The sequence below is a fragment of the Convolutriloba macropyga genome, chromosome 1, assembly GCF_964194025.1.
Source record: "Convolutriloba macropyga chromosome 1, txConMacr16.3, whole genome shotgun sequence".
Taxonomy (NCBI): Eukaryota; Metazoa; Xenacoelomorpha; order Acoela; family Convolutidae; genus Convolutriloba; species Convolutriloba macropyga.
In genome coordinates this window covers 22,312,720-22,334,076 of record NC_134468.1, presented here as the reverse complement: position 1 = coordinate 22,334,076, position 21,357 = coordinate 22,312,720, and the positions used below count along the sequence as shown (strand labels likewise).

Sequence of the window (21,357 nt, the reverse complement as noted above, 5' to 3'; positions counted from 1 at the left end):
AAATAATTTTGACTATTGAGAAGCTAGGTGAATTTAAGTAGTTGCCTGCTTCTGATGGCTTTTGTAAAAACTGAACGTTAGGAAAAAAGGTCCTTTTTCAGATAAATTTTGCTATTGATTGTGATTTTCGACACTATTACATCAGCTTTGCTTTCACCGAGTTGCCAAATTGTTGTTTTGAAATCAAGTTTAAGATTTCAGAAGTATTGATTGAGAAATTTGGTGTAGGTTGACTAGAGAGAACTCTTAGCAAAACTTGTTTAGCTAATAATTTATGTATGACTAGCGAGTAGATTACTTTTGAAATTCTGATTGGTTACCAATTCAAACGGTACATCGAGAGCGGTGAAAGTATATGCCACTTTTTTCTATAACTTGCTCAATACAGGATTATCAATAGTTGCACTCCCCCTTTTCAACTTGTAGTGAGTGCGAAAAAACCCAGGCCAAACGACGAGCGGTTCAACTGCACAATAAAGATCATGATCTTAAGACATGGTGATATATCAAATAATTAACTGCTCTCAGAAAACAATTTGACCAAAAGTTTTTGTCGACTGATCATTGACTTTTCCTCTTCAAAAACATGTTTAATAAGTGAAGCCTTAAGGGCTTTCAATCGCGAGCAGTTCCGTTAGAGCGTCACAATTTACTAGCAATGCGATTCACGAAAAATGATTTCGAGACATAAGTTCATGTTATGAAGGGTTGTTTTTAATGTTTGACACCACAATGGGTTGTTTTTAATGTTTGACCCCACAATTCACGATCCTTTACTTCACCCCTCCTTGAATTCAACCACCAACTCCTTGTACATCGTTTCACTTGTAACCCTCCCGACTCTTGTGCTCTCCCCCGCAGCACTCAACCAATGACGACATCATTAAGCAAAAGATCGAACCAGCTTCTTAAACCGTAGCTAGCTAATGGAAAAGTCAACCACTCGACAGTCATTTGGAGAACAGATCGCCTTAGATTACCCGGTTATGTTCCAAATGTTTAATTCATGAGAAACTAGAGTGAGCTATTTTTTTCTTGTGTAAATGTTTTGTCAAGCAAAACTTCTGGCACTGAACAAACAAACACTACAAATTGCTAATTTTCAATGAAAAGTGGCAATGATAGTAGGGTACTATTATATTCCAGATATCAATAGAATAAGTTGAAACAACTAGTTGATAAATGGATATACATATCAAAGTGGAAACAACCAATAGGTAACGTCTAGACTGCTACTTTATTTTATAGGTTTTAAAAAATACTCCTTACTAGCTATCTCCTGTATCATTTTTTTGATGATTTGCGGTAATCAATTATTGTTTAATTTTAGAAAATGCAGAATAAAAGTTTGCTAGGTGAAAAAGCAAAACCATCCCAGACCATTGCTTACAATCCCTTGACATGACTCAATCTCTTCAGTTTTTATTGGCCAGCTCATTCATTCTGATGGATTAAGCGAATCACAGTCAATCATTGAATAGTAAAACTAATTCACTTTAAAAAAGAATCTAGAATTCTTTTTCTCTGAGTTCATTCATTACCTTTTTTTTCTGTATGTAAAATTCAACTGCAAGTTTGAGGAGAGGAAGCGTACCAAAATATTCAAAGGAGTATTTTTTAAAAAAATAAACAGGTCAATTTTATCAAGGTTTGTTAATTTATTTTTTATTAAGTTTAGCAGAGTTTGGGCTACTGATGAAGGAAATTTTGTCACTTTGAGCGATAACGTAACTTGTTATTACTTGATAGTAATCAAATCTTGCAGGAAAACTTATAGCACAAAACGAAGCTAATTTAGAAGAAAAAACTGTTCATTCATATAATTTTGACGTAATGAGATTTTTTTTTACTTTTTTAAATGGAATTCTTTAAGATAGTAACAAGACTTTCGTTCCAAAAATTCTTGCTGAAGTTTTTATTTGAATAGAGTTTTTTTTAGCTGAGGAGAAAATTGCCTGCACTAAAAGGTTGAAATATAATTTTGACAATTGAATTGTATGCTGATTTTAGGTAGCTGCCTGTTTCTGATGGCTTTATAAAAAACTGACCGTTCGGGAAAAAAAATTTCCAGTCATTATTTGCCATTGTTAGGATTTTTGACACTTTTACAGCAGGTTTCATTTGAGCAAGTTGCCAAATTGCCGTGTTGAAACCAAGTTTTAGATTTCAGAGCTATTCAAAATTGGTGCGGGTTGACTGGAAAGAACTGGTGACGAAAAAAATTTAGCCAATATTTTATGTATATCTAGCATGTAGATTATTTTTGAAATTCTGATCGGTTGCCAATTCAAGCGGTGGAAATACATGCCACTAATTTTTTTATGACTTGCTCAATACAGGTTTATCAGTAGTTGCATCCCCCTCCATTTAAACTTATAGTGAGTGTGAAAAAAGACCTGCCAAACAATGCGCCACTCAAGTGCATGATCTTAAGACCTGGTGATTTGTCAAATAATCAACTGCTCTCAAAAAAATTGTCGTCCAAGAGTTTTTGTCGACTGACCATTGACTTTTCTTCCGCCTGAGGGCCTTCAATTGCCGAGCTGTTTTGTTAGAGTCTCACAATTTACTATGTACGCGGCTCACCAAAAGTAGATTCGAGACATAAGTGCATGGTGTGAACGTTGGTTTTCAAATTTTGATCCCACAATTCACGACCCTTTACTTCACCTCTCCCCGATTTCAATCTTCAACTCCTTGTACATTGTTCTACCCGTAACTTACCCCCCCCCCCTTGTGCGCTCCCCTGCAGTGCTCACCGTACGCCCACACCATTAAGCAAAAGACGTAGCTGGCTCCTTTAACCATAGCTAGCTAATGGAAAAGTCAACCTCTCGACAGTCATTCGGGGAACAGATCGCCTTAGGTTAGCCGGTCATGTTTAAGTTATTTAACTTATTAGAAATTAACCTTGCCTTTTTTTCGTGTAAATGTCTTGTCGAACAAAACGTCTGGCACTGAAGAAACAAACACTAAAAATTGCTATTTGTCAGTAAAAATTGGCATTGATAATAGGGTAGCATTAAACTCCAGATATCGTCAGAATTAGTTGAGATGTCAATTGAGCGGCGGATACGTTCAAGCGAAAACATAGTTTTAATTCTCAAAGATATAAACATGTTTTAACAGTGATCAGATAAAACAGACCAGGACAAAATGGTTCTACATTGTAAAATAGTCCATGAGAGTATGGTCTCAAAAACAGACAAAACAGTCTCAAACAAACCAATCCCGGTCAATGAGCTAATTAGACAGACCAGAAAGAAAACGCAACTTCAAACCTGCAAGAATCCATTGATGTCGGTAGAGATAACTCCACTGAGTAGATTCGTGGTTAATGGCTTGGATTCCTATTCGGAGATCACGAGTTCAAATCCGAATTAAATTGTGTTCGAACAAATCGATGGCTGAAAAACTTTCTAAAGCATTTATTCTTCTCTGAATCTGTGGCCCATAATTTGCATAAATTAATCACCACTTGGAATGTAATTGAACGCTCTGGAATCTCAAATTTTTTCAGTGACAAGGATTAACTCATTTTTGATTCTTTATCCGTTGATTATCAAAAACGCAGCATTTGTTTTTGATTTTTAACTAACAAAATATCTATATCAATGATATTCCAAAAATTAAATATTCCAAATGGACAATAAGCATTAGCAGGACTAGTTTTGTACCAATCTTGGACCGTTACAATCCAAAAACAATTCGGATTGTCGTCAGTCGGTTTTTTATTAAAAAAAATCGATCTTTTTTATTTTAATTAAATAACAGAACATTTCAAATCAAAGCTGACTAGGGATGGGTCCTATTCGCTTCCTAATAAACTTAATATTAACTTGTCTAGTTGATTGCTTGAAAGCTTATGCTCGTTTTGACTTTTAAAATATTTGATTTTTAAATAAAAAACGGCTTTTTGAACTTTGGATCGATTTTTCTCTTAAGTTGGTCAACTTGTAGCTTAGTGTTAGCAATCACAGAGTGCTCCTTCTTTCTGTTGAATTCCGATTTCGTCCTTATTGTGGTTTTACGCCTTAAGTTATGGTGTTCTGGCTTTGATACTACTAGATTTCACAATATTTTTTTTAATTTATAGGTATTTGCCCATTTTTCATGTTTTCCAGTGTTGTCAAATTATCACGTTATTGTCAGTTCACATATCACATTTTTTGCCTTCAAAATAATGCACAATTGATAATATTTAAATCCATAAAGATATAGATTGTGGTTCTTTACCTCTTCGACAGTACTTTCTCGAAGAATTAATTGAATTTTTTAATTTTGTCGCTAACTGTCGTTTTTACTTTGTCTTTTTAGTCGTATTTAATTTCCTGTACAATGACCCGGTTTGATTGGCTTTCCCTAGAAGAGTAGCTGAGCCGATGTTTTGATATCAGAAAATAGATAATGGTCCACACTGGTTTTTCACAAAAAAAAATTAAAAGAATTTTTGATTTTTGTCATATTTGACGTTCTTTTTATAGACGTAAGAGATATTCTGGATAATTGAAGGTCTCAAGGGTTTCTTTTGGAAGAATGGACGAACAGATTTAAATTTTTCAATTTGTAATTAATGGCTTTTATGTCTTTGGAAATAAATTTTTTTCGAAAAAAAAACAAGTATTTCATGATTTTGCATTTTTTTCTTTTTTGTCAAATTGTTGCTTATTTTCATTAATGAGTGGCTACATAATACATTATCGGTGTTCGACGAAGGTGCAATCGAACAAATTTTGATGCCAAAGTATGGCTTTACGGCTTCCAAAGCATTTTCTGGCAAGTTTTAATTGACTTTTAGTTTAATGTCCATTTATTGTTCTTTTTGTAACTGCATAAAAAATTGAATACCAAGAGTTCTTAATTCTTTTCTATAGAAGCATTGGTAATGGTAAACCTATGGGATATTTAGTTGATTCCTAATGGTTTTCATTACTTTGAATTTAATTGTTTTTTTAAAAAACGAGTTTTTTCATCGAATTTTCTAACTTTAAAGTTTCTGTTCTTTTTGTCTAATTGTTACCATGCTTTATTATGAACTGGTGAATAACCACTTTTTTCTGGTGAATTACAAGTTATTTTGTTTATTTTCAGTTTTATCTGACGCTATTTTGACTTTGTTATTAAGTTTTGTTTTTTAAAACGGACATAATTTTTTTGATGTAATTAATATTTGTTGTTGTTGTTTGATTTTGCCGTTCGACTTCGCTCACTTTCTTAATATCGGCATATCTCATCAATCTAATGCATCATTTATTACTCCACTGAGTTATTTGCCTTGGAGGCTATCTTTTCGTTCATACACCAGTTTTTTTTGAAAAATACTTGAATTTTTTGTGTTTTTCCATCTGTTCCTCATTTGGTAGACAATTATGCCAAAATTAGGGATGAGCGGGGTCGGAACTTTATGTGCGATAGCACATTACCGAGCCGCCTTGTATTGTTTTAGACTCAATCAAGGAGTACTTTGGGACAGAGATAGCCTTCTACTTTGCATGGCTGGGATACTACACCTGGTGGCTCTCAATCCCAGCTGTCATTGGATTCATAGTCTGGTGGATGTCCTCCAATCAGGTAACGCTATGCTTTCATACATAACATTATTGCATTTTATTATCTTACACTTGGCCCAGTTTTTACCTAAAGGGCAAGTGTCACCCTGACAACTGAAATTACTTTTGTGAACTTTTCACAGAAAAAAATTTAAAATATTTATTATATTTACAAGTTTTTTTAATTTAAGTACATATAATTTTATCGTTGAGCTTCAAATTATTTAACAATTTGGTTTTTATCCTGAACTTACAATCTTCAAAAAATGCATGTATTGAAAATCAATCGGGATCTTTGGCACTGAGTTTTCTATATACTTGCTTTTATGCGCGTGCTTTATGTTCCTCAATGACCGGTAAGATTTGATCAAGAAATCCATGTTCAAAAGAGACGTTTATATTGGTGAACACTCACGGTGAGAAACTTAAGACCATCCAAATGCCTGATATTAACTTGGGATAATAAACACTATCTTTTTTTTTCAAAAGTTTGACTCTTGAACTTTCAGAACAGAAAAGTCAATGTAAGTTTTCTTATAAGAACCATTTCTAAATTCATATCTGTCAAAACCTTTCTCTTCAACTTAAATTTTTTAATCATTTTCTCCTACAAAATGATGTCTTCCTCAAATCATCTTACATTACTACATTGAAGAAATCTGCAAACGGTAACCGGCGTTTTGTCACTTTAGACATTGATAGTAATTTCTAGAGCCTCTGTTTACTATCCTAAAAAGGATATAGTCTGTATTTAATCATAATTTGTTACGGGGTGGAGCATGTAAGTCACAAAAGCGCTGGGGACCGAATGAGAATATATCCCATTACAAACGCTTCCAATTTCAGTACCTCTCAGACGTCTTTGCAGTTCTCTTCTCAATTCTAAACGTCGTCTGGGTAACTCTTTTCTTGGAATTCTGGAAGCGGAGGTCAAGTGCACTGGCCTATACCTGGGGAACCCTAGACACCCAATCAGAACTACTTCAGTACCCACGTGCGCTATTTCAGGTAAACGATCACAAACATTCGTCTCAGTTGAATGTTACAATGAAACCATTCATCTTATTCGCTATCCTCGCATACTTTCAGGAAGATAGACAGTCATATTAACCGAATATTATCACTAAGATAACCATTTAGTTTCTATCAGTTGTATAAGTAATTAATGAATCCTATGATGTAGTTAGATTATAACTCACAGACGAGGATATATCTATTAGTATTTTCGGTCATTAACATGATAATAGTTTCGTTATAGAAACTTATAAGAAAAAAATCCTGCTGACTAGTTCCTCGCATTACAGTACAAACAGTAGATTTTTATCGGAAAAACTACTCAAAAATCTCATGTATCAGGACCATGTATCAAGATTAGAGTTGTAATCGTATATGGACAGCAGTGACAGTAAGATGAACTGGTTTAGATAAGCTTCAAAATTAGAAATATCCGTTACCCTTCTAAATATGATATATTTGTCCATAATTCACGTTTTTGAGAAAATGCGGACTGCAGTGAACTGATTTTGTTACTGTTGTTAACATCATAACGGTTGATTTTGTTAAGAATATCTGATTTTGACGTTGATAGTTAACAACGTGTCAATTGGAGAGAAATGATAGAAGATCTAATTGGTGATTCGATTCAGAAAAATCCCTTGCAATTCTCATTGCGGAGTAAAGAGGCAATTATCAGTTTTTCAATAATCCATATTGCGGCTCACTGAATTGGGTCTCAATAAATAAATAAATAAACTTGAGCTACAAAGTTATAAAATTATTGAAGCGATTTGTGAAGAATTAAACGCACAAACGTATAGACAGTGGTTCCATTTTATCCGTGAATACTGTTGACGAAATCCACGCACGTTCCGATAATGTCGGTTCCGGAAAAAAACGGGAAAAACTCCCCCAGATAATTTTAGATACGTAGTAAATGATTTTTGTAGATTTGTAGAAAACGAACTCCCACGGAAAAAACCCGACTTGACTTTTAACGAGCTGCGCATTTAGCGAGCTTGGCCATGCCTCGCAAGCCATGGCCATGCCTTAGCGGCCCGTGGGACTTGATATGAAACAATCACAACCGAAAAAATCATTGCGATCAAAATTCAAATTTAAAATGGAGGTTTATTTCCGTGCTGGTTTATTTCCTATCTAAAACTATGTGGGTTTTTCTAAACCCGATAATAGTGTTGTGTACGGTTAAAACAACAATTTTTTCTTTTAGCCATTACTGATGTCGATTGAAAATATTTGACTAAGTATTGTTAATGTTGTCCCAAAAAAGACACAAATAAATTCAAAATTACTTTGCATCGTTATGTTCGCTATAATCGAAGTATAAAAATCTTTTACTTGAACGTTATTAAATGTTTTCTATCAGATAACTTGACGGCAACTATGTCACTGTCTTTTCTGAATTATACCAAATAATATTTTAAAATAAAGGATAGATATTTTACAGTGATCACCTGGAATCAATTTATTTTGAAATTGGGATGTTATCTGAATTCTATAGGTTTTTATACAATATTATGCTATATGTCTAATTTAAAATATGATTTCAAAATGTTCAAGAATGTTTTTGTTCTCATTAAATTGATTATTTATTTAATATTGATGTATCATTATCTATAACTAATGATAATGATCAGGGTTCGAGGCAGTACAATGACATCACGTGCAGATACGAGTTGTTCTACCCAGGCTGGAAGAGACTCCTGTTCATTGCATGTGTTACCATTCCCACCCTCTGTGTCAGCCTAGTCATCGTATTCGGATCCATGTTCCTCACCCTCGAGGTTCGTTCACACAGATAACCTGCATTATACCAATGGCAACAACTAAGGTGTTCCTAAACAACATAAAGTGATTGCTTCAATCACTGATACCAAACGGAGGAAATAGTACCTCCCCTGGTTGGACAAACTAACCAAATTTAAAGTGGACCACAAAGCTCCATAATAATCCATTAAAAAATTGTTTCATGGGCTTACTATGGTTTAATACTTTAGAAGTGATCTGTTTTTTCGTTAGTAAATTTCAGGCTGGCTAATGCAATAACATATTTTTTCCTTGATGAAAATTCTGTCCAATTTATATCAGTCCTGTATCTAGAGGTCCCGTTGGTGCAGTTGGGGGTCCGATGGTCTTTCTATGCAATTTTTTGCTGGGATTTTTAAAAATAAATAGCCACTGTCAGATAACGCAAATGGCTATTCTTTAAAGAATTGACGAAAAAGTATCTTTTTTACGACCCGAGTTATAATGTTTGGTTTTAAGGACTTGCTTAGTCCTTATGGTTTTCTGTATCTTTTTTTTTATATTAATGGAACAAACGTTAAACCCAGAATTTAGAGGCGTGAATAAAAGCGAAAAAATTAAAGAGACAGTCACTATTTTGTTTCTGCCGGTTGTCGAAATAGAGAGCAAGAAAAATGAGTGTGAACAAATTTTCGCTGAGCAAGCACTGTTTTTCTCATGTGTGGTCTTCTCGATTTATTTGATCTTGAGCTTCAATTTTTCAACTGATCTGGTCTAAAAGGATTATTTGACAACTGACTAAATGCTTTGGAAGAAATTTGGCCGGTTTTAGAAATCATTTAGTTTTGTAAACAGTTTAGAGGTTTATCCACATTCTGTCCATTTTGAGGCTTTTTTCTCTGAATAACAATGCCTTGTTGCCTCGGAAGTGAGCTTTTGCTACTAATTAATTTTCAGTAGTTTCTCGAAATCGTTATTTGTACTGCACATGAAGCTTTGATTGGTGTTTTGCCGGTAAATTTCGGTTATTTTCGTGACTGTTTATTTTTTTTGCTACAAAATAATATATGATAAAACAAATACTGATAAAAAAATCATTTTCGCATAGTACAAAATGTTTTTATTCCTGACAAGTTTTTTTGGTCTAGTCTTATTTGGCCTTTTGTTTTCAATTGCATTGTTTTCTTGTGTTTTACTTGAGAAAATTGAATAAATCAAATCACAATTTAACCTGTTTTTGTCTGCCTTCTGCCTGCTTCATTTTAGATTTGTTTCTCAGAAATTTTTTGAGAACATTTGTTCCTTATAACTAATTTATCAGCTTTGGTATTCAAATGGCAATTATCTATCTTTTTGGAAATATTGACACACAATTTGTTATTTGCTATCAAGAGTAACTTTATGTTAGGAAATTTATGTTTTTGGTTTATCCATTCTGCTGACCCTGAAGCCACTTATTTTCTAAGAAATTAGTGATACATTGGCTTTCCGAAGTTTTGAGGATGAGAAAATTATGTTTTCTAACGGTGGTTTTATTCCGGTAATCTGCCTGCTATTCGATTTCTTGTTCAGATAAACTTGATAATCTGGTTAAGCCCGTTGTCAATAGGTTTCGGGTTCAAACAGTTTTCTTAGACAACCACTTGTCTGCAGGTTAACGGTTCAAGAATATTACTGACTACATATACGTTCAGAGTGCAATTTTTCTGGTATGATACTTCAGTAAAAAATTTGGAATGTGATGGTGCTCTGTTTTTTTTAAATTAGTTTAATTAATTTTCTGAAGACCTTGAGCTCATACAAAAGGTTAAACAGGTAAAACATGGGAGAGTGAGTTAATTTGCAATATAAAGCATCGAATGCATTGATATTTTCAATTGCTAAATGCACTGAAGTTACTGGGAAAACTTAAATTCAAGGTGAAAACGTCAATTTGTTAGTTTTTTGAGGGAAAAAGGCTGCAATGTTTTTTCTTTCGTTCCGTTCTCTTGCAGTTTTATTGAAAAAATTTTCAACTGGCATTGTGACAGTTCATAGATTTCGCACGCAAGCTAGAATTTATTCTCATCTCGTCTCTAGTTCTAAGTATAATGTTAATGCCAAACTCAACACCTGATTATATTGAAATTTTCAGTTCTCTAACGTTTTTTTAATACGTTTGTAAATTTTTGAGGTTTTATTTTACTTTTTGGGCCGAACAAAACTTTTTATTGCTTACAGATTGATATATAGGTGCTTTTAAAGACAAAAACAAAAAAGTTGAAGACAATATATTTGAGCAGTTTTGAGTAGTTTTCAAGAGTAGCTTTTTCGGCATTTTTGTTTCTGTTTCGTTCTTGTATATCCAGCAAGGTTTCCTATTGCTTCCAGAATTTATTTCGAAAGGCAAAAAAGTTTGTAATTAATTATCATAAAAGTTTCAAAGTTGTAGGCGATGAAATTTTTTGTTTTTTTTATTTAAAAAATTGCATTTTTGTGTTTCGTGAGTTTAAGTTATCAATAAAACTCTAAAAATCTCATACATTTAACAAAAATTAGCAACGCGTTTTGCCTTCCTTAAATAAACAAACGTTTTTGAGGGAATTCTGTTCTGTCATTTTCTGTTTGTTGAGCTCAAGTGGCCATTAAAACTTCGTTTGAGCTTCCATCTGGTATTTGGTGGCCTTAGTCGTTCAAATGTTTGCTTTTAAGACGTTACCATCCAAAATTACAAGCAATTAGTTACATTTTTGTTAATTGTAAGTTTTTTTGACAGGTTTTGTTGCTCTGTCAGCCTTTGTCTGCCTTGTCTCTTTTATTTCAAGCAAGATTTACCTTAGATGCTTTTTTATGTTCTCATTATTTGCTTTTATTAGTTTTCAGTAAAGTAACGCCAAAGTTTTAATACTTGTAAGTACGGCAAAATCCAGCTGGAAGCTCAACGGTCACTTGAACTTACTAAACTCAAAAATGCTAGAAAAATCAATGAAAACCTGTTTTTAGTTTGTGCTTGGTGAGTTCATGTTGTCAATATAATTGCTTTTGAGCTTGCTGTGAGTTTTTGTTTTGCGTAGCTTTAAGCTTTAAACCTGTAGGTTAGTTTCGGAGGCGTTAACACGGACGTTAACAGCACACACATGGAACTTTATTTACTTGCAAAAGAAAGTTTAGATTGTGCATCTTACTGTATACGACCGTAAAAGAGTGGCATTGTTTGTGACAAAAAGATGCTAGTGAAAAAAAAACTTGAGTTGTTGGTTTCCTTGACGACCATACCCAACCATTAAAGCGTTTGTATGTTCTATAGCTGCAGAATTGGATGGACTTGAACTCAGAGTGGGCAGTGATGCGGATGATGCCCAAGATAGTGTTGTCTGTCCTCGTATTCTTATCCGGAGACTTCTACCAGAAGACTGTTATATTCCTCAACGACAAAGGTAGCCACCATCCCTGCCTCAATTTATGTTTTCCCGCAATGATCCATTGATAGTCTTATCCTGTAGGATCTTGCAAGACATCTCATCAGAATTTTTATTATCAATATCTTACCCACCTTGGGTAAATTCTTAATGTGTATGATCTCATAAGCATCTTATCACCTACTTTTAGCCACCTGCTATGTAAATGTGTTTAGAGAACTATCGGACCGAGTACCAACACAGGAACGGCTTGATTGTCAAATTGGGAATTGTAAGTGTTGTGATATATTGTACTTTGATTCACGCCCCCGGGCTTACCACACACAGTATTTCTGTACTGAACCTGCCTATTTCAATATTAAACTGTAAAATCAGTACTGAAACAGCTTATTTGAATATAAAAGTTGGTCATTATGTCCAGAAGAAAATCAGAACTATTATTCAAACTGTTCAGAGTAATTCCTTAGTAAAAACAGTGCTGTGAAGTTTCAATCCTTTGAGGCCTCTAATTCTTTGATAATTTGAGGAAATCAGATGACTATTACATAATTGTGAACAAAATTGTGAATGTTTAGTTTCACTTCACAAACAACTTCTTCTCATTGTTCTACATTGCCTTCTACCTCAGAGACATGACAAAACTCAAAGAGGTAATGCAATCAATCACACAGAGGTAATTAATAAAACATACGATCATCTACGTCAACATTTTTAATCGGTCATCACAGTGCAACCCAAGACACCTTTTTGTTGCCTTTAGTGACGATCTATCACATACAACGCCATAGCAAATGACTTGTTGGCATTCAATTCTAAATTTGCTGATCAGAAGCTAAGTTTTCACCAAAATTTTAACCAAAGTTTTGCAGTAACTGACGAAACGCAAAATATTCAGCAAAAAAATAACAGCCTTTCGTTCTGCGTAAAATTCAACTCTCGTGTCCGAAATACGCTTAAATTTTGATAAACGCGGGCCAAAATCGAAATAAATCTACATCAAACTAAAAACATTACATGAAAACTATTGAAGACGAATATATGGCTACATACTTTTTGGAATATAGGGCTGAGTGTCTGTCGCAATTTCAGTTTCTGGCAGCTCTTTTGATCACACGACAGCTGGTGGGCAACTTCAAAGAGGTGTTCGTGCCCTTCCTCATGAACCAGTTCAAGACTGAAAAGCTGTCCAGATCAGTAACGGAGTGCCAGGTAATCAGTCAGTTGTTCATTAATAGTCGCGAAGCGATAGCAACTATTATTGGGGACATCGTGGTTTTTTACAATTCAAAAAATTTGAGTTGTATTGGGGCGCTGTCTTTTTTCAAAGACCTGTTCACACATTTTCATGATTTTTGAAGTCGAATTGGACTAGTGATTTTGGTCACGCTGAAACAGGAAAAGCGAGTGGTTCTGCGGCATGACATTTTTTCACTCATATATTCAAGTAGAGTTGCTTTCTCGCTAGTGGTTTTTTGTTCATATGCGGCAATTTCCTTTTGATTTTTACTATATTTTTCAATTTTTTGGATTGGTTTTTTTCTAAATGGTTTTTCCAATTCATTCATAGTTCATTCTAGGCCTAGCTTTTCGTTTCAACCCAATTTCCATTTCTCGCTAGAGGTTTTTTGTGCACAAGCGGCATTTTGGCATTGATTTTCTGTTTTTTTTATTTTTTGATCTGATTTTTTTAGATATGGTTTTTCCAATTCACTCATAGTCCGTTCTAGGTCTAGTTTTTTGTTTAGTCAATGAAAATTCTTTGAATTGTACGTCAGGACTTGTCCTGCTATATTTTTTTAATTCGTCGTCTCCATCGATGATTCTTACAACCAGACTTCTTGGAATTGATTTTTTCATTGACTTCAGCAACTTCTACTGCTTTGCAGTTAAAATTTGTGTACGTGACGTCATTTTTGCTTTTAGGTCAATTGCGTGACTTACCTCACTCAAAAATCGACCTCTGAAATCACTTATATAACTTTAAATTTTGTGAACATTTACTAGTAAAAGATCAGTAGTGTGCATCTAAATAGTTCCAAACTTATATGCCCTACTTCTTGACTTATGGTCTTGAGTTTTGATTTCGAATATCAATTTTGAAAAAGCTCTTTTAGGGTTTTTTCCTTATAGACTGTATGTGCCTGAAAATTGAGAGTCCCAATCTAACACAAAAATTCTAGTGGTCTATTAAAAGACTTGTGGTCGATATTTCTATCTTATTTCTTTAGTTGTTTCAATTCATGGAAGGTCACAGGCGTTTTTCACAGCTGTTTTTCGGCAATCTGCCGTCTATGTTTTTAACCCTGGGAATTCCTTTTAGTATATTTTTAAGACGTAATCAATAAAGTACATTTTACGCAGCTCTGATGAAGTCACTGAGAAAATAAGGCTTATTAACCGAGAACTGTACATTGCTTCAATGTGTACGCAAGAATTTCGATATCAGTTGTACAGAATCAAGCAACGTAACTAACCTTGCTTGAAACACGCATTTGTCAAACTTTAAAATGCCGAAAGTTTTTGTCAAGTCTAGCACTGTAACTAAAAAAATCTGACATCGTAAAACCGGGCAGCTGTAATTTTTGCCCTTTCCACATGCACGCGCGTGTTTCTAGCACACACGCGGGAATTAGCTGTGGCAATTTAAAAGCGAGAAACTGCATCAATGAAAATAAGCTCAAAGTAGGGTTTGTTTTCCGAAATGGCCAACTTATCTCGAATAGGTTATTGTAGGTTTTGAGGTATACGCAAACACTTTAAGCTATATAGTCCAAACTGATGACACTGCATTCCGTTATCCCGAATTGACGTTGATTCAACTTCAATAAAAAAGACTAAAAATAGCTGAAGCGAACAAGACCATTGAAACTATTGAAGCTATTTGCGTTTTGAAACTATTTTATTGAAACTATTTGCGTTTATTGAAACAATTTGCGCTTTGTAGGAGAACCTGACCGACGCTCTGAACACCTCCCTCAAAACAACTCAGATCAAAGTGGACGACATATCTGCATCCTACGCACAACAACAACAACAACAATCACCCACCACTGAGCTCTACACAGCACACACTGGTCTGGTCACACCCCTCTCTGACCAGTCGAGTTCACTCGTGTCTGAACAGAAAGACTTCCTTGGTGAAGAGAATGTAAAGAAGATCAAGAAGTTGATGAAAGTGGCGATGGATGATGCAACAGGAACTCTTAAGAGGATGCTGAGTGCCGCACACATCAGACAGGTATAACAAATTTTTCAACAATATTTTATGTGCATTTTTAATGAAAAAAATTTTCGAAAAATATGAGAGAAAATTGCATCGATATTTTTTCCACAAGTGTTGCAAAATAGCTGAGTGGCCTTTCCTTTTTTGCATTTACGGTTTACAGCAGCTATTTAAAGTCAACCATCCGTATCAGTCGGCTGTTCTTGCTCTCAAATTTTAATTCAATCCAACATTTATGATAAAGAAAATTTGTAGAAGAAACTCCTAAACTGACGTCATATCTGTATTGTGCCAAGTTTTTACCTTTTGGACATTAGTGTTCCAACATTAATAGTGATTAGGAAATTGTATTGCAAGCAGCCTTTTTCTCCAGTCAAAATCGAAAACTTTGCATGAATTCTGGAGGAATCAGCGGGTAGCATTCAAAATCATACCAAAAATCTATCCGCCCCATCCCTCCGTGGCACACACACACACACACACACACACACACACACACACACACACACGCACACACACACACACACACACACACACACACACACACACCATCATCACCACCACCAAGACTACTACCAGAAGAATTTTGCTTCTTTTGTTTTCTAACAAGTCGATTTTCCTTCAAAGTCAAAGTTCATGCCAGTCTTGTGAGCTTGGAAGGAATTGAGGTATATACTTTGGTAGCCAACTTTAACGCCATAAAAATAGCAAATACTTGCATTTTCCGAATTTTAATTTTTAGAATTTCAATGATTTTTGCTATTTTTATGTGCATTTTGAGCAATACGACCAGAAAATTATCTTTAAATGCACTCGAATGAAGATTGAAGCAACTATTATAAGCGCGCGTGTGTGTGTTTTATGCGATTTTTTTTGCGCTTTTAATCTGAAACTTTCTTAGCTTTCAAGTAAATTTCTAATGCTTCGCTTCTTTTTACTTTTTGTGTGATCTCAATTGTTCTCAATAAAAACCGCAAAGCGATAGTGGCTATTACTGGGGAAATTGCGGTTTTTTACAGTCCAAAGAATTTGGATTGTATTGGTGCGCTCTGTTTTTTTAAATATTTTTCAAATTTTTCATAGAGAGGTAAAGCCCAGCGGGCAGTAAGTTTCAATAGAAGCCCAAAATGTAGTACTTCTCTGAGTGCTTAGAGTGGTGCAGATGCTGGGATGGCCTTAATTTAAGGTTGAAAAATCGTTTTTAGTTTTGGACTCAAAATGGTGCATTTTTTATGTTTTTTTTTGTTATTTTTTGAGTTTTTTGTTTGATTAGTCTCAGATTGAAGTTTTAAAAAACTAATGAAGGTCTTTTGCGAGACAACAGACTTGTATGCTAGGACCTTTTTATGAGCTATATGATTTTGTACCACAAACACAATAACGCAAAATTTTAAATCTTTTTGCAATAATTTTCAAGTTTTTTGAAAATTTTCGTCATTTGTTGAGCTTTTCCAGCTTCAGGGGCCAGCGAATCTCCTTTAAGGTTTAATAAAAGTGCAGTACCTACAATGAAATGGTTTTCAACTATTGAATATCTGGAATTTTAGCACTTTTTTGAGAGAGAATTTGCATTTTTTTAAAGTTTTTCTAAAGTTTTTGGTTTTTGTCCAGCTTCAAGGACCATTAAGCTTATTTCACGGTCTCATAAAAAGTTACTGCATCGTTGTTAGTGTCAATAGAGTTGTTTCCAACAATTTGGCATTTCGAATTGTTAAAATTTTTTGATAAAATTTGCATTTTTTTCAAGTTTTTTGAAAACGTTTGTCTTTTTTTCAAATTATTTTACCTCAGTAGCCAAGTCACCTCTTCCAGGGTTTTGTTATATAGCTGCTAGGGGCAATTGAAAAGTTTTCAACATTTTAATAGAACGGAATTCTAATTTTTCAAAATTTGAAATTTTTAATAATTAATTATTGTTTATCGATTTTAAGATACACAGAAATGGTTCTGAAGATTTTAAAATCACGATTTTTAGCGACTTTTTTTTAAAAAAAAATTACAAAAATTTCATTAATAATTTCAATTGATTTCAATTTTTTAAAATTTTTTACTGTCATTTTCTGAGTTAATCGATCTTCAAGTGTCAATGAAATTTTGTTTGTGTTTAGGCTGGCATTGTTCAATTGATCTGCTGGTCAAGTAGAGTACTTCTAAGTTTTTCATTCAATTCTTTGGATTGTATTTCAGGACTTGTCTTGCTTTGTTTTCTTAATTCGCCGTCTCCAGTGATGATTCTTGCGACTATTGATTTTTTCAATTTTACTGACTTCTACTGCTTTGGGTTTAAAATTTGTTTGCGTGACAATTCATTTGTTCTGCCAATTGCGTGACTTACCTCACTCAAAAAATGACTTCTGAACTCACTTATGGAACTTTAAATTTTAGGAACATTTACTAGTTGAAGATCAATGCTTTGCATCTAATTAGTGCCGAACGTATATGCCCTAATTCTTGAGTATAAGAGTCTTGAGTTTTTGGTTTCGAATAATAATTTTGAAAAAGCTTAGGGTTTTCCTTTTAGAGCGCCCTTATAGAGCGAAATAGTTTAATTATTATAATTTGTGTATGGATCATATATTATAAAAGCAGCAATTTGTAGTTAATTCTTTGAAAATAATGTGTATTAGTAAAACACTCTTTTAATAGACTTTTTGTCCGGCGTCTTTCTATTGATATTTTTAACCATTTTCTTCATATTGAAGTCAAACTTTTCACTTCGTCTGACTGCCTAGTCATTAATTGTCATCTGCTTCACTCAGTGCATTTTTTATTAAGATTTCGTGCCATACTTTTCGATAAAGATGTTCTCACATTTTTGCGTTCCAATAAAACTTAAAATCCGAGTGATTTGAGCCAAGTTTGAGTCACTAAAATGGCTGTATTTGATATTTTAATTAATAAACCTGCTAAATTTTATGCGGAGGTTTCAGTTTATGACCAAAAGACAAGATCGATGTTTCATCTTTTTTGTGCGCTTTGTGAGTTTTAGGACCGATAAATTTTCAAAAGAGCTAGCAGAAAGGTCCTGCGGTATGTTTCTGCAAGTTATTAGTTGAGAGGTTGAAAAAAGTTATTTTCCTCTATATTGCAGTAACATTCCAGATGATAAACCAGATGAAAATATGTTCTGAGAAGATTTACCAACATGATCAAAAGATCCATTTTAGCTTAAATGCACTTAGGGAGCTTATAAAAATTTTGATCACGCAAATAGCTAATTAAAGTTGAATTCTTTTTTCCTAGAGATAAAAAAGCGCAATGGTGCAATTTTAGATGCAACTGAAAAATAATAATGTGGATCGGTAATGTGCATACGCACATAATGTTTTGACCCCGCTCATCCACATTCTTGACTTAATTGGCTACCAAATGATGAAGAGATAGAAAACTTTCAAAAACATACACATCGTTCAATGAACAACCAATGAAATACGATAATGCCAAGTTAGAGGGCCGATAAAAGTTGTTGATAATAGGACTAGTAGAAAGGACAAAAATAAAAACAAACAACAAACATTATTTACGACCAGAACCATAATAAAATCTATAATAAAACATAAAAACCAAATCTATAACAAAATCAAACTCTCATCAGAAAACCAAAAGACTTTAACCTATACTTCATTATTAACGATATGGGACCTGTCCCCAATGGGACTGGTTAACAGGTCGAAAAAAAGAGCAAATAGGTAATAAATTCAAAAATACTTTTCCATTTTTGAAAACAATTAATTTCACAGTCATTATTGTCATTAGATATCATTTGTAACCACTAAATTCTTCATTTATATCTACATAGGAAGCAATGGCGACATATCATTATCCAATGTTTGATTGCGCAAAATTTCAAAGCCGTTGGGATCAACAATTTTTGTTATAATTTAAAAAGAAACCAAATATCCTTTTAAATGTACAAATATATAAGAATCTAACATTTTTGAAACCTCGAAGAAACAATTGTAACAAAGCCGAGAGACAAATGTTTGAAGGTAAAATCGTTATAAATTGTAGCTCACTGGAAACAGGTTGTGACTTGTGTTTACAGAGACTGAGCTACAAATCAGCCGAAAAACTATTTAAAAGAGACGAAGCTCAAAAACCAGAATTTATTTTTGAAAACAAATGTTTTCGAAATCTTAACAGACTTAGGATAACACCAAAAAGCAATGGATTAAGTTTCAGGATAACACCAAAAAGCAATGGATTAAGTTTCAACGCCTGAAGAAGCCAATTGGACCTGTTAATAATGAGACTAAATCAAGAGCCCGCAAAAAAAAAATTCACAAAGAAGCCAAAACTTCAAACAATATTTCATTATGACACTGTTCGAGGCACTGTAGCTATAAGATGTTACCTGCGAAAATTGAAATTATCATTTGCCCTTCATATTAACATCAATGAGCCTTCCTTATAAAAGGACTACTTAGACAAGACAACAAAAAGAAACCCAAAAATTGAACAATATAGAAACCTCGAAATTTATTTTGAAACCAAAATAGTCGAAGCAAGCAGTCACAACGTTTAACCAAGCGCAAACGAAATTTTTAAATCAATAAAAGTAATTGAGACTTCAAATGAGTGACATTGAGTTTCATGTTGACGAAAATAAAAGCAAAAAAGGTAACAGATGAAAAAAAATCTTTTTTTAAGTTTAATTTGAAAGCCGTTAAAACAAACAGCTGTAAACTGAAGTCTTCAACTAGGTTGATTTATGCATCTTGGGGAAGCAACTTAGATCCATCTTAATTGGGTATATGGCGTACAACAACGAAAAGAAAGGCAAACTTAGGCAAAATCAAAAACCCACAAAGTTTTGCGAGATAACTGTATCTCAGCCCCAAAAAGCGTAAACTATTCAACAAAAACAATTTAATTATCCAGATACTCTTTTTGCCAACAATTTGCCTTTTCTCAACAACACCTTCTTTGATTTGGATTCCTCAATAATGTGATAAATTGACAAGGAAACAAAATGAGCTCATAAAAAATGCAGTTATGATAGAAAAGGAAAGGGAAATTGAAAACGCGTAGTAACAGAATAAACAAACCATTAGTTGAATATAAAATCGTTACCGGCAAAAATTTTATAAAATGCAAGAAGTTGGTTGCGACCGAAGTTGAGGGAAATAAGAAAAAATAGTGGCAAAGTTTAAAAATTCAACGATATTTTCTCAAAAAAAATATATTCAATTTCATAACAGACATTAAATAATAACTGAAAAAATGCCTAGATCTTTTATACCTTTCGAGAATTAACTGGATTTTTGATTGTGGACATTAAGTATTGAACTGCAAAAATCATACGAAATGGAAAGTTTAGACACCCATTCTCTTGTTCTGCTCCAATCCCTAAGAATCAACATAGTGGTGCCAACCCAGCTTTTAAATTAAGGCTCGCTCCTATCAAACCTAGCCCCTCTCCCTAGCCAGTCTTATGAGAGAAGTTCGTCCGATGTTAGTCGGCTCTGTTAGTCGCTTTCAAAACTTTTTTCTGACGACTCCAACAATTGAGTGTTTTGTTAGACTCTCAGCAATATCTGGCTGATCTTGATCTCAGCACGGATCCTTATGATAAAAATTTTTTATCATAAGGATCCGTGCTGAGATCAAGTTCAGCCAGATATTGCTGAGAGTCTAACAAAACACTCAATTGTTGGAGTGGTTGCGAAATAGATCAATTCTATAAAAAATTTTTCAGTTTGTCAAAATTAAATAATGCATTTTGTACAATTATCGACTTCAAATTTGCAAAAAACTGACAAAATTATAATTCCAGAAGACTATTAAAGCCAGTGGGAGTACAACTGGCATATTTTTGAGTTTAAGAAGAATATGGCCGCTGTTTAAAGTTGTCTATTTTCAGCAAATTGAAATCAAGCGGGCTAAAAAAGTCATTTTTTCGACGAAAAAATTCTGATTTCTGAAAAAACATTAGCATAAAATCTAGCCAAAAAATCCGGATCGAACAATTCAGCAACCGTTCTCTATCTTTAGTGATAAAATCAATGACACTACAGTTAAAAATTTTAACATATTTTAGCAATATGGACGAAAATTTGGTCAAAATTGACAAAAAATGGGTCAGAAATGCGAAAGAAACAGCTGAATTACGTCTAATATTCACAAATTTTTAAAGCTCGATAACTACCTCTAAAAAACTAAAATAAAAAAGTTTTTTAAATTCCATATTCTACGCTGGTCGGGCTTTCTAATGATACCACTCACAACTCTCTACGATTATTATATCGATCGGCCAAAATTGTCTGAACAAAAAACCAATTTGAGTATATAGTTCCTCCCCCCCCCCTCAGAGAGGGGTCGGAACAATTAACAAGTTTAGAGTAGCAACGGATTGACTATACTAATGTTAATTAACATGGACACTAATAGAGACAAAAAAGAATTTTTTTGTTCGAAAGAACCC

The 21,357-nt window shown here is 33.8% G+C and overlaps 1 protein-coding gene across 7 annotated transcripts in view; it reads left to right on the top strand.

The window, feature by feature from the left end:
- The window catches only part of LOC142336503 (anoctamin-8-like), a 110,446-nt gene that overhangs the window by 76,777 nt on the left and 12,312 nt on the right, over positions 1–21,357 (top strand). For 5 of the 7 annotated variants that reach the window (XM_075385421.1, XM_075385394.1, XM_075385438.1 and 2 more), the window contains 9 exons: positions 5,447–5,571; positions 6,059–6,073; positions 6,396–6,557; positions 8,204–8,350; positions 11,599–11,728; positions 11,926–11,981; positions 12,286–12,360; positions 12,800–12,919; positions 14,655–14,948. In XM_075385421.1, coding sequence (XP_075241536.1) covers positions 5,447–5,571; positions 6,059–6,073; positions 6,396–6,557; positions 8,204–8,350; positions 11,599–11,728; positions 11,926–11,981; positions 12,286–12,360; positions 12,800–12,919; positions 14,655–14,948 — 1,124 coding nt within the window. The remainder of the gene's footprint in view (positions 1–5,446; positions 5,572–6,058; positions 6,074–6,395; positions 6,558–8,203; positions 8,351–11,598; positions 11,729–11,925; positions 11,982–12,285; positions 12,361–12,799; positions 12,920–14,654; positions 14,949–21,357) is intronic. The other 2 variants (XM_075385445.1, XM_075385430.1) reach the window with 1 other exon arrangement.